General features: G+C 32.8%; 2 protein-coding genes across 2 annotated transcripts; one reads left to right on the top strand and one right to left on the bottom strand.

The window, feature by feature from the left end:
* The first annotated feature begins 4,289 nt into the window (after positions 1-4,289).
* Positions 4,290-6,600, top strand: LOC145090028 (ACT domain-containing protein ACR10-like). Its single transcript, XM_079028388.1, has 6 exons — positions 4,290-4,581; positions 4,995-5,213; positions 5,310-5,415; positions 5,505-5,841; positions 5,936-6,220; positions 6,304-6,600. Exons 1-6 carry the CDS (start codon positions 4,434-4,436, stop codon positions 6,442-6,444), a joined length of 1,236 nt encoding a protein of 411 aa, XP_078884514.1. The 5' UTR covers positions 4,290-4,433; the 3' UTR covers positions 6,445-6,600.
* A 1,972-nt stretch (positions 6,601-8,572) lies between these two features.
* LOC145090024 (protein NUCLEAR FUSION DEFECTIVE 4-like) lies at positions 8,573-10,702 on the bottom strand. The gene has a single exon (XM_079028382.1). The coding sequence runs from the start codon at positions 10,649-10,651 to the stop codon at positions 8,885-8,887; it is 1,767 nt and encodes a 588-aa protein (XP_078884508.1). The 5' UTR covers positions 10,652-10,702; the 3' UTR covers positions 8,573-8,884.
* Between the last annotated feature and the right edge of the window lie 1,335 nt (positions 10,703-12,037).

Below are 12,037 nucleotides of genomic sequence, written 5' to 3'. Positions count from 1 at the left end.
GCCCAGACTTAGGGTTTATTTCAACCCGATCATAAAAACATATAAGAATCACATAATAGCTAACACTTCACATAGCAAAATAGTGGGCCGACATTGGTGCCTTCGACCCATAGGTACAGTGAGAAGACTTACCTCACAGAGATTGCTCTACTGCTACTGCTCACATTGATAGAGTATCGTTGCTACGTACCACCTAATAAGTCTAACCTTTACCCATATAATACCATGTAACCATATTGACAAATTTAATGAAAGAGATGCAGTCATCCAAGAGTTGAGACGCATGAAGAGAACATGCAACAACTACTTTGAACACTTTATCTCAAGTCATTTCACCGTTAAACCTAAAAAAAATTACATCTATATTTGGTTGTTAAAAGAACTAACACTCCGCTCCCGAGTTTACTGAAAGAAAAAAAAGAATAAATTGATCTTCTTTTCCGTTCTCTTCGGTTCCTTCCAATTTGGGAGGATAGTTTATAGGGGAAATTAACTTAATTTTTTTTTCATTTTTTTCTTTGCTCTCCTTAAATAAAAGTGAGGAGGAAAGATCTTTCCAAATCTTCCTGCTCCCTTTCCTTTATCTCTTTAAATGAAACTCGGGACAAATTTAATGAAAAAAAACTTTACCCATTTAATACCATTGATTTATTAAAAAAAACCTTTATCTCACTTTCCTTTATCTCTTTAAATGAAACTCGGGAGCAATGCGTAAATTCTAAATTAAGAGGTATTGAGGATTGCATATATAGTATGTTTATTACTTTATTACAGTTTAATATCGTTAATAAATAGCTTTTAGTGTTTAGCTAAATTAAAATTAAAAATATTTATTGATTTAAATAAGTAGTTTTTGATAAGTTAGTTGTTCTAAATTATCTAAAATACCTTAGGACTTATTTAAACCAATTTACCATATATATATATATATATATATATATATATATATATATATATATATATATATATATATATATATATATATATATATATATATATATATATATCCAATACGTCCTTATTTGTCTTTATATCTATAAACAGAATTGTGAAACAATGAAAACTAACTTATCAGGTTATTATGTTTTAATACCGGATGAACTAATCCAAATAATTTTATAATATTTTTTTATAACACTGAAAAAGATAATAAATATTTTTACAAATAAACGACCATTACTAGACCGATTGTAAGCTTGAACAAAAAAAAAATTGGCAATGGTTATGGAGTATTCTTTGGATTACAATATAGCTTGATTTCGAACAATAAATATCAATCTTGTAATAAAAGATTATTTTTTATATCTTTTTCTCCAATAATCATGTAATGGTAAGTTGGTAACCTCAGCAATATGCATGATCAATACGTATTTAAAACAACTACCTTTTTTTTAAATAAAACATGTGTTATATTGCTTCGTTTTCCTCGCCAATAACTCAACTACTCCTTTTCTTAATGTTTCACATGGATTAAAAAGCAATTAGAAAGTCAGTTATTTGAACAAATAAAAACAAAAACAACTACTTTACCTAGTTGTGCACTTTGTAAAGGTGTGGTACAAAACAAAAGAAACAACAAAGTTGCGTGCCAATAGACAAAAGAAAATCCATTATTGCATATTGCATATATATATATATATATATATATATATATATATATATATATATATCAACTTGCAAACTATCATACAGACCCGAATCTATTTTTTTTAAGTAGTTATTATTATTTTTTTATTTAAAACCATTTCATAATTAAAATAATTTAGATCAGAATACTCTTTCAAAATTGGAGGAGTATTTTTATCTCATTCCACAAACACATAGAACTCAAACAAGGCAATTTGGTCAACTATTCTCGATCACCCATGATTTCACAATCGTGTTGTCTGCTCCAACATTCTCAATTATAGACAATTCATCATCAACATTAGTCATTAGGTGCGAATCATTTTATTGCGATTTTTTTAGGTCTGATTTCTAATTTCTGATTGTTGAGCAATTAAAACTGTATGTATTTCATCTAAATATTCTGTGAAAAATAACAATTAGAAAAATCAACAATATGTGAAAAGCCATATAATCTATGCAATAAATTCAACAATAAAAACATCGGTATCTCATCAATATTTCAAGAGTCAGCAAACACAAATCATATAATCACACAATCTAAATAATACTTACAAATTCAACAATCAAAAACATTGAAATCTCGCCAGAATTCAAGACTCGGCAAATAGAAATCGGATAATTAGGCAGTCTAAACAATAATCTAACGTTATTGAAAAAAACCAAAAAAATTACAATAAAAAGACTAAGAAATTAGACAATCAAACTCAAAATAATTAGATAAAAAGACTTACTAACACCCCAACACAAACTTAGCAATCAATAATTAGATTTATAATTAATGGACCTCAGAAATCATACTTGATAATAATTAGATAATCAACAATCAGAAACTAGATCTAGAAATTTCATAATAAAAATACTCGCAAACACACATAAAGACTAAAGGCTGTTGCTGATGATGAAATCGTCGGTGATCGAGAATGGAGGAGCAAATGGAGGGCAAACAACTATTATGAAATCGTCGACGATTGAAAATGGCGGACCAAATTCCATCGTTTGAGTTATAGGGATGGTATGTGTTTGTGGAATGAGATACAAACTACTCTTTCAATTTGAAAGGATATTATGATCGATCTAAGGTTTTTTTATTAGTGAAATGTCTTTAAATAATAAAAACTGATATATACACACACACACACCAATTCTTATATTGTGTGGGGAAAACTATAAACCTTTGCCCTCTCTTCTCTGTCAATATTTTATAATCTTCGTTTTCTACAACGTATCATGAGTAACTTTTAATAAGTTTTTTGATTTATTAGAATCATTATAACCACAACATAGAAATATTACAAATCACTTGTGGAGGAGATGTGATATGTAAAGTGAGTGCAAAGACTACGATTAAATAGGGATGATTTTGAGTCAACTCGAATAGTTGTTGGCATACGATGTAAGCAATTCTATGAATTCAGATAAAACAAATGGAAAATGATCATAGTAGTTTTAATGTTCTTGACACAAAGGGTAGGAGTTTGGAAGTACCATTAATATGTGGGTCTCTTTCATATGATAAACAACCTTAAAGGAATTTGTTTTTTCATCCATAGTCGGAATTGATTGAATATGTGGAAAACCCTTAATTAGGAGTTGCAAGCATGATATTTATGTATAAATGTATAAGTTACAAAGGAACCCCTATACTATACAGTAAAATACAAAACAATCTAACACATTAACAACTTTCTGATTCGGTTGGTAAAACATATAAATGATGTAGCTTAGCAACCCATTGGTATATGTTCAATTTATGGTAGCTACATTGAGTGACCAGGAGAAGAGTTTAGGGGTTGCTTAACATCATCACCAAAGGTGAGTCATCTCCCCCAAAACCTCAAAATTAGGGAAACCGTTATGGTTGATTTGGCCAACCGTTTGATATAAAAATTCATTAAACGGGTCAATTTAGGGATGATATGAAATCATTTTTGGATCTTTAAATAGATGAACAAGATGATTTCCCTCTTCAAGGTCGATGATTCAAGTATCGTCTAGAATATACGTGGAATTTGAAGTAATCAGCAATATATTAGATTTTTCGATTAAAAAAAATCTAATTAAATGTCAAACTATGTAGACATCATGTAAGTAAAATTAACCAGGTAAATTAGTAGTGGCATATTAACGGGTAAAACTGAGTAAAACAATTTTTTTTTTTTTTTAACTTTAACCATTTGTTCAATATCATACACAACAAAACTAAAAAAAATAAATAAAAGGGTCAACAAATTTGGTGAAATTTGTACCAAATCATGCCTAAAATGATTATAGTTCCTTTCTTTTCCATTTTGAATTCTAAGTTGAGGTTTCAGAATTAAAATTAATATAAATTTAATGGATACTTTTGCAAAATTTGTAGAACTTAATTAAAAGTATATTTTCAATCGAAACCCAAATCCAATCGAAAAGACTAATATAACATACAAGTCAACCAAGACAACCTCCCACATCGACAACAACCGCTTTCTTCTCGTTTTCAATTATCGGTGACTATCTTCTTGATTTTTAATTCAAAGTTGTTTTTATCTTTTAATAATTAAAGTTGTCTGGGTTATTTTTATAATTTAATGACAAAATTTTATATAATATTTTTTATAAAAATATATTTGTAATCCAACCAAATTAGATTTCCAAGGGTCTTAATTTTATAATCTGATAATTGTTGGAGGAATGACGTAGAACACCATTATCCTGTAAATAAAAGATGGAATCAATGGATACAGTAGGAATCCTACTCCTCTTTTAACACTGGATTCCACTTGATTCTCAAACCCTAATTTGCTTCACAGATTGCAAGGAGGAAGATGCTTTTCGACGACGTAGTTATAATTAAGCAGGCGGAAAAGGAAGACGAAGCTACTGTAATCACAATCAATTGTCCTGACAAAACCGGTCTTGGTTGTGATCTTTGTCGCACCATCCTCTTCTTCGGTTTGAGCATTGTTCGCGGTGGTATGTTTGTAGTTATTCTTCTCTGATTTCTCCGATTGTATTTTGGTGCTTTTATTTGGTCTTTCGTTAAATTTGAAAAACAGAGTCATCTGTTGTTTGTGATTCATGATTTATAATTTGAGTTTGGACTTCAATCGCTGTTTCACATACATATAATTGTTCATCTGTTGAATATGTATTGGTGATCATTACTAATTAGGCGGTTTTCGTTTTCGGATTCATAGCTTAAGATAATTCAGTTATCCTCTTTCTCAGAATCGTAATCTACTTTGTGCTTATGTTGAACAACTGGTATTAAAGCGCAAGATTCGCCTTTGAATTAAACTGTTTTACACTTAATTTATCAAAACCTATTTCTAGCTCAAACAATTGAGAGAATATCACTGTTTGATACTATTCGATGGTATGTGCAGATGTATCTACAGATGGAAAATGGTGTTACATAGTGTTTTGGGTAGTTGGGAAACCAGGTACGCTATGGAGTTTATTGAAGAAGAGACTATTGGAGGCTTGCCCTTCTTGTTCTTCTGCTAACACACTCATATTCTACCACCCTGAATCACAACCACCCAAGCCTGCAGATGTGTTTCTCATCAAGTTTTGCTGCCATGATCGACAAGGCCTGTTACATGGTACACCATATCCAACTTCATAACCCAAATCCCACAGTTTATATTCTAGATCCATCTCTCTAATTCATTTTCCTTAAACATACTTTTATCTATCAGATGTGACTCATCTTCTTTGTGAGCTTGAACTTGTTATTCAAAGAGTCAAAGTATCAACCACCCCTGATGGAATGGTGATGGACTTGTTTTTCGTGACTGATACAAGGTTAATACTCTAAAAACTTCTCTTTTATCAATCTTTGAATCCTTTTTGATCTTTTTCCAGAATTTCTAGGGCTTATAAAGTCTTTTCAGGGAACTTTTACATACAACAAAACGAAAGGAGGATACACATGATCATTTAAAAGCTGTTCTTAAAGATGATTTGTTAAGCTGTGAGATAAAAATGGTGGGACCCAATTTCACAGCATGTTCTAATGGCCCACCATCTTTTATTCCTCCAGAAATCACAGAAGACATGTTTAATCTTGAATTGTTGGATGAAAACAAACATGAAAGTGTTTCAGTTTCAGTTTCAGTCATGATTGATAACTCCTTAAGTCCTGCTCATACACTTGTCCAGATTGTTTGCCATGATCACAAAGGAGTCCTCTATGATATAATGAGAACTTTGAAAGATTACAACATTCAGGTATATATATATAGATATACCCTTTAAGGTTATAATCTTTAATAAACAAAAAGAAAAAGGTTTCATTAAACTGTATATGCTTTTTTCATTTTAGATATCATATGGGAGGTTTATGAAGAAAGATAGAAAAATTTGTGAACTTGATTTGTTTATAGTACAAGCTGATGGAAAGAAGATTGTGGATCCAAATAAACAAAGTGCATTGTGTTCTAGAATCCGTATGGAATTAGTTCGCCCTCTAAGGGTAGGTTTGGTCAACCGTGGGCCCGACACAGAGTTGGTTGTTGCAAATCCGGTGGAGTTATGTGGGAAAGGGAGGCCGTTGGTATTTTACGATATTACCCTTGCTCTCAAGATGCTGAATATGGACATATTTTCGGTAATTTCTACCCAAATTGAGTTTTTGAGTGTTGTGTTTGAGTTTTGTGTTTGAGAATTGAGAGTATGAATGTGTTGTTGCAGGCTGAAATTAGTAGGCATTTGATTGGAGGGAGAGAATGGGAAGTTTATAGAGTTTTATTGAATGAAGGGGACAAATTGTGTGTGCAGAAGGGTAAGATTGAGGAAGGGGTTAGGAAAATGTTGATGGGTTGGGATCGATGATGATAGTGGTATTATTGTAAATACAAGAAAGGAGAGGATGAAAGAGGTAAAATCACTTCTTTGTAAATACACGTCTTTGTAAATATGTTTGATATAGAATTCAAAACTTTGCAATAGGTATAACATGTGTGACATGACTTTGACTTTTTCATACTACATGATGACATGCAATGCATGATGCTAAACTATCATACATGTCATCCATAAGCGTAAAACATTTGAGAAGATGTTTTGAAGTTAGTATCCATATTTCGTTTGATTAGAAAACAATGTGATATGAAAATATCATAGTTTGTGACATGTACCCAAAATGAAAAATACATTTATACTCGCCTTAGGAGATTATACTAGGCCAAACTTGAATCCTATCTTGTAATTTATTCGAATCCAAACATTTCAATTGATCCAAGAATATGTATTTAATACTACAAGAAGTCTAGTGTTGTGTGTGTTACTTACTTTGAGCTAGTGGATTTACGCCCCAAAATAACAATGGTACCTTAAATTGGCTCATTTTTTGAATATGGGTATTACAGTTACGGAAAGGGGTTTTAATATGTTTATCTAATCTATCCTAATAAATGAAAATGACTTTGCCACATGTCCTTCTCTCATAAAATTAGCCACATGTCATTTTGTCATAATTTGAGATATATTTATTTTTCACTTGTCATTCCTTTAATTTTCATTTTCAATGTATCATTAATTTAGTTTACATAAATTAAACCTACCATAATTACTATTAATTTCAAATTCAATTTCAAATAAATTTACAGTTTAAACTTTTATGTTTAATATTTTGTTATAATTAACCCGTTTAGTACACACTAAACATATAATTTTAATTTATTTATTTTTTGCATGTTTTTTTTTTCTGATAATTTTCACTTATTTCAATTTCAAATTCAAATTCAAATAAAATTTCTATTTAATCGTTCGTACTTAACATTTTGTTTTAATCAACCCGTATAATATACGGGTCTCACAACTAGTTAAAATGAATAAAAGAGTTTTACCAAAAGGAGTTTCAGTAAGTCTAACCCCTGAAAGACTCACTAAACGTCTTTTCTAAGTCTAATGTACTATTTTGACATGTGACTGAAGTAGCGAGAAAAAATAGTTTATATGGGATGAGACAAGATAGAGGGTTGCTAATACAATTATTGAAACATGTTGGCTTCCTGATCTTCTCGGTGAACTTCACTCCTTAGTTGTCAAGGGCACTCGTATCTGTTGCAACGATGTTAGTGTAATCTACCTTTCTTTTAACATACCATAAAAAAATCTATTATACTATCAAACAAAACGCTATGACTAGGAAATATGTCTCCAAAAACCATCTCGTTTCTTAACTTCCATATCACACAAATAAAGACATATAAGACAGTTTTCACAACATACCTTTTAGGCAAACCCACGTTATACCTCATTGTAGCCAATAAACACATTACTAAGCTTTCTCGTTCAGAAAGAATAACATTAACCCACAAAAACACTTTTCACCAAAGGGAAGCCGATACCACACTACCACACAGGACCAGAACAAATGTCAACACCACACATGACCATACAAAAAAAATCGTTCTTAAATTGTTGAAAACATTAGAATTTTAGTTATAAAGTTAGGACGAATTAGGTGGCTTTTGTGTTTTTTAGTCCAACTATTTATATAACAAAAAAAAGCATTAATATTTATCAATTCCTTACACAATTTTCTTACTATAGTCTATAAAGAAGTTTAAATCTTACTTTTATCATATATATAATATATTATTATATAACAAATGGACCATTTTTTCAATCTCTTGTTATGTAAAAAAATAATAAGGCTCGTACCACGAGCCTTGTGTCCCGTGGGTGGCGTATTTCCTGAGGTTTGGGAGGGTGAAGATTAATTGGTGAAAGTGAGTCATTGGAAACAATAAATAGCATTGTAAGATCCAATGTCATCCCATGTGCATTTTTTCTATTTATATGTTTAATAATGACTGATTAAGTAAGTTATTATGGTTTACTTTCTTTATACTTTATGTTTTTATGCTATTTTTCTGACAATTTATGTACTACGTAAAACAATCTCTTCTTTAATATATTTAACAAACCATAATTTTTATTTTACTAGCGTAGCTAGTCTTCATTTACACGTTCTATGAACATATATATTATAGCCTTGCATGTATTTTTCATTTACTAATATTACATGGCATTGACCAACAATTGATTTGTCTATTCACAAGTCGAATCTAATGAATGTACTTTGGAAACATTAGAAACTTCACATGATCTTGTAAAGCGAGAGCTTTAATTTCTCTTTAACAAATTTAACATGTGGCCCATTTCCATATATTAATTATCTACCAAACGAAAACGTGACAAAAAGATTTAAGAGCTTTGTCTAGTACGTTACCTAATTAAACTATGATGATTGATGACATCTACCTCATTTATTATCTTCCTCCATCATGTTTCTTTCCGGTGGTGGTGGTGTGGTGGTTGAAGGCGGCACCACCATCTCCGACACTTCTGTGGCCTCACGAAACTTCTTGTAGATATCACTGCGGTAGAACTTTTTTGTACGAATCACTAAAACAAGTGAAATCAAACATCCAAACAGTGTTGTTGCAGTGATAATCAGAAAAGACATTTTATAACATTCGATGCCATTACAAACCAGATCTTCCCCGTGTTTTCTGATTATTCCTTTTGCTTTCAATTGACGTGTAGCTTCTTTGTCATAAAGACGACCGGCGACCACCACGTTGAGGATATATGATCCAACCGGACTTGCTCCGGCGCCTAGATTGTACAAAGTGGAGTAGTATTTTAATCCGAATAGTTCAGATATGATCGCAAAAATCAACGGCCATTGTGCTCCGAAGGAAAAACCCATTATGACTGAAGAAATGTAGAGGGAATTGGGTACACCGAAGGCGATTAAAAGATGGCCCACGCATGAGAGAAAAAGCACCAAAGTGAGCATCAATGGACGAGGGAATTTGTATCTGGTTAGCAAGATTTCTGAGAGAAAACCCGAACTGACCCGACCCAGATAGTTCCAGATACTCACGAGTGAAACGAAGGTGGTGATGCTGGTGGTTGGGTAGCCTAGTGACCTCCCAATTTGGCCAAGGTTGTCGATTGCGGTTAGGGTTCCGCCTATGCCAAAGGTGGTGGTGGTGAAGAGAATCAACATGTCAATGCTGAAAAGTGCTTGTAGTATGGTGAAGTCATCACCTCTCCTCGGAGGTGTAAACACAGTCCTCCAGCAAGAAACCTCCTTTTCCGACGGTGGTGGAAGGTGGTTTGTGTTCGGAGCCTCCGTGACTATTTTGACCGGAGAAATCTTGATGTTGTTAACCACTTCTTGGTTAGCTTTCCATAGGTTCAGCTCTTCTTTAAACACAATTAAAAATGGTGCAAAAAGCAGAATCACAACGACAGAAGCACTTCCGATAAACTCAGGCTTAGAAAACTTGAAACTATTTTGGATTATTATAATAACCATAAGAAACCCTGCAAGCCCAAGTGATATATAAAGAAACTTGTAAAACATTCTGAGTTCATTCGTTTGACGAACAATCTTCATAATCCGAACTGTTCGAAGAAACACCATGGAAACGGCAGCTGGAAGCCATCCTATGAACAAGATTAAAGACCTTGAATCAAGCCCATAAATCGCATGATACAACTGTGTAATAATCGCACCACTTAAACCCACATAACCCTTCAAAAGCCCCAATACAACGCCTCTACTTTCAGGAAAGTTTTTGACACAAGTAACCAATGCCCCGGTGTTAGCAAAAGTCTGCGAATTTGCACCGATGCAAATGTACAAACACATTTGCCAGAGGCTCGGTTTTTTAATTTTTCCGGTGACGGCGAGCCATATCATGAAGTAGCCGGAGAAGTTCATGGTGGCGCCAATGAGGAGCACCACCCATGGAGGGGAGATTTCGTTGATTAGACCTGATATGACCCCGACGTTGGTACCCAAGTCCTTGAAGGTGCTAAGCAGGTTGAGGGTGGTTTGGTCATATCCGAGGGAAGATTTTACGTCACCGGAGTATGAACCGAACATGTAGGTGGCTCCAGAGACAGACATGATGAGAAGAGAAGCGAACACCATGAACCACCGACCGGTGATGACTTGGCGACCTATGCTCCTAATTTCTTTCATATCAACTCCACTAAATTGAGTCTTTACCATGTGTCTGTATATTTATGGTGACAAGAAAGCTTCTTGAGTCTAATTAAGAGATCCTCTCTCTCTCTCTCTCTCTCTCTCTCTCTCTCTCTCTCTCTCTCTCTCTCTCTCTCTCTCTCTCTCTCTCTCTCTCTCTCTCTCTCTCTCTCTCTCTCTCTCTCTCTCTCTCTCTCTCTCTCACATATATATATATATATATATATATATATATATATATATATATGAGAGAGAGAGAGAGAGAGAGAGATATATGGAAAGAAAGAAAGAGTGTGTGTATTTGTTCATGACGTCTTGGATTTTGTATATAGTTTTGAAACAATTTCATGCATTTAGTTAGGAGTAAACAAGAATAAATCAAATATAAAGATTTGTGGTTTGATTATTGTGGCCTACCATTCACAACTAGGTGGGGAGCCCCCGCGTTGTGGGGGTCGGATGAGACAATTTTTTCCGTCGGTGTTCTTTGTAAATGTTATTTGATCAACTATTTGTTTATAGTTTGAGTATTGTTAATTGTTATGGGACAGTAATATTGTTTGGTTATGGATAATTTTTTTTTTGTTGTCGGATAAGCTATTTATCGAAATATATGTTTCATGGGTTTTCCCTCATTAAGTGTTGTTTAAGTATAACATTAGCTAGCTCAAAAAACATTTGATAAAATGACAACACACGTATCTGATAAAAGCAAAGTCACCACAAAAAAACAAGAATCAATTTGTTGATCAATGTGTGTTATAGTATGCTAATAAGTTCAATCATCGGCTTTGTTAGATTCCATAAGCCCTGAGAAAAGAAAAGAAAAAAAAAACATATCAGGACTTTGAAAAACTAATAAATACAGTCAAGACTTCTTAGTTATCTACAATCCTAAAGAAAACTTGATGGGCTCCAAAAAGTGAAAAAAATTAGCTACGGACTTACCGGTTTATGTACAGTTTAACAAAAGTTTGCAGGCGAAAGAGAGGCTAAAAGGCCTGAATAATCTGGTGTGATGAATGAGGTTTTGCATTTCAGTGTAGTTATATAGACAAAAGGAGCAATGCACTCTCAAAAAATGAAATTTGAAAAATGTCAACACATATAATCTATAATGAATACTTACCAACATTATCTTTCAAAAGCAAAATCAACATACCCTTCCATGATTCTTGATTAGCCTTTGAAACCTTTGCACCTCCTAAATAGCAATGCCCTAAAATCAATGAAAAAAAAGCACAACATAAAGATACTAATGCTTTTATTTTTTTCCTTTAACCCAAGAAGATAAATGAAACCCGAAAAAAAAACATGAACATAAAAAGAACGTAAATACACACTATTCTTATCCAAATTCACAACTTTAAGAATCAAATGACATATAATCAATAAACTCACCTGAGAAGTTGG

The sequence above is a fragment of the Lactuca serriola genome, chromosome 1, assembly GCF_051521515.1.
Source record: "Lactuca serriola cultivar US96UC23 chromosome 1, Lser_US96UC23_V15, whole genome shotgun sequence".
Taxonomy (NCBI): Eukaryota; Viridiplantae; Streptophyta; class Magnoliopsida; order Asterales; family Asteraceae; genus Lactuca; species Lactuca serriola.
The sequence above is the reverse complement of the archived record's forward strand: the minus strand, read 5'-3'. Positions and strand labels throughout refer to the sequence as shown.

Excerpts from the sequence above, each read along its gene's own strand:
- LOC145090028 (XM_079028388.1), top strand. The coding sequence starts at position 4,434 with ATGCTTTTCGACGACGTAGTTATAATTAAGCAGGCGGAAAAGGAAGAC. Across the intron at positions 5,416-5,504 it reads TTTTTCGTGACTGATACAAG|GGAACTTTTACATACAACAA; the intron begins GTTAATACTCTA and ends AAGTCTTTTCAG. Across the intron at positions 5,842-5,935 it reads TGAAAGATTACAACATTCAG|ATATCATATGGGAGGTTTAT; the intron begins GTATATATATAT and ends TTTTCATTTTAG.
- LOC145090024 (XM_079028382.1), bottom strand. The coding sequence starts at position 10,651 with ATGGTAAAGACTCAATTTAGTGGAGTTGATATGAAAGAAATTAGGAGC.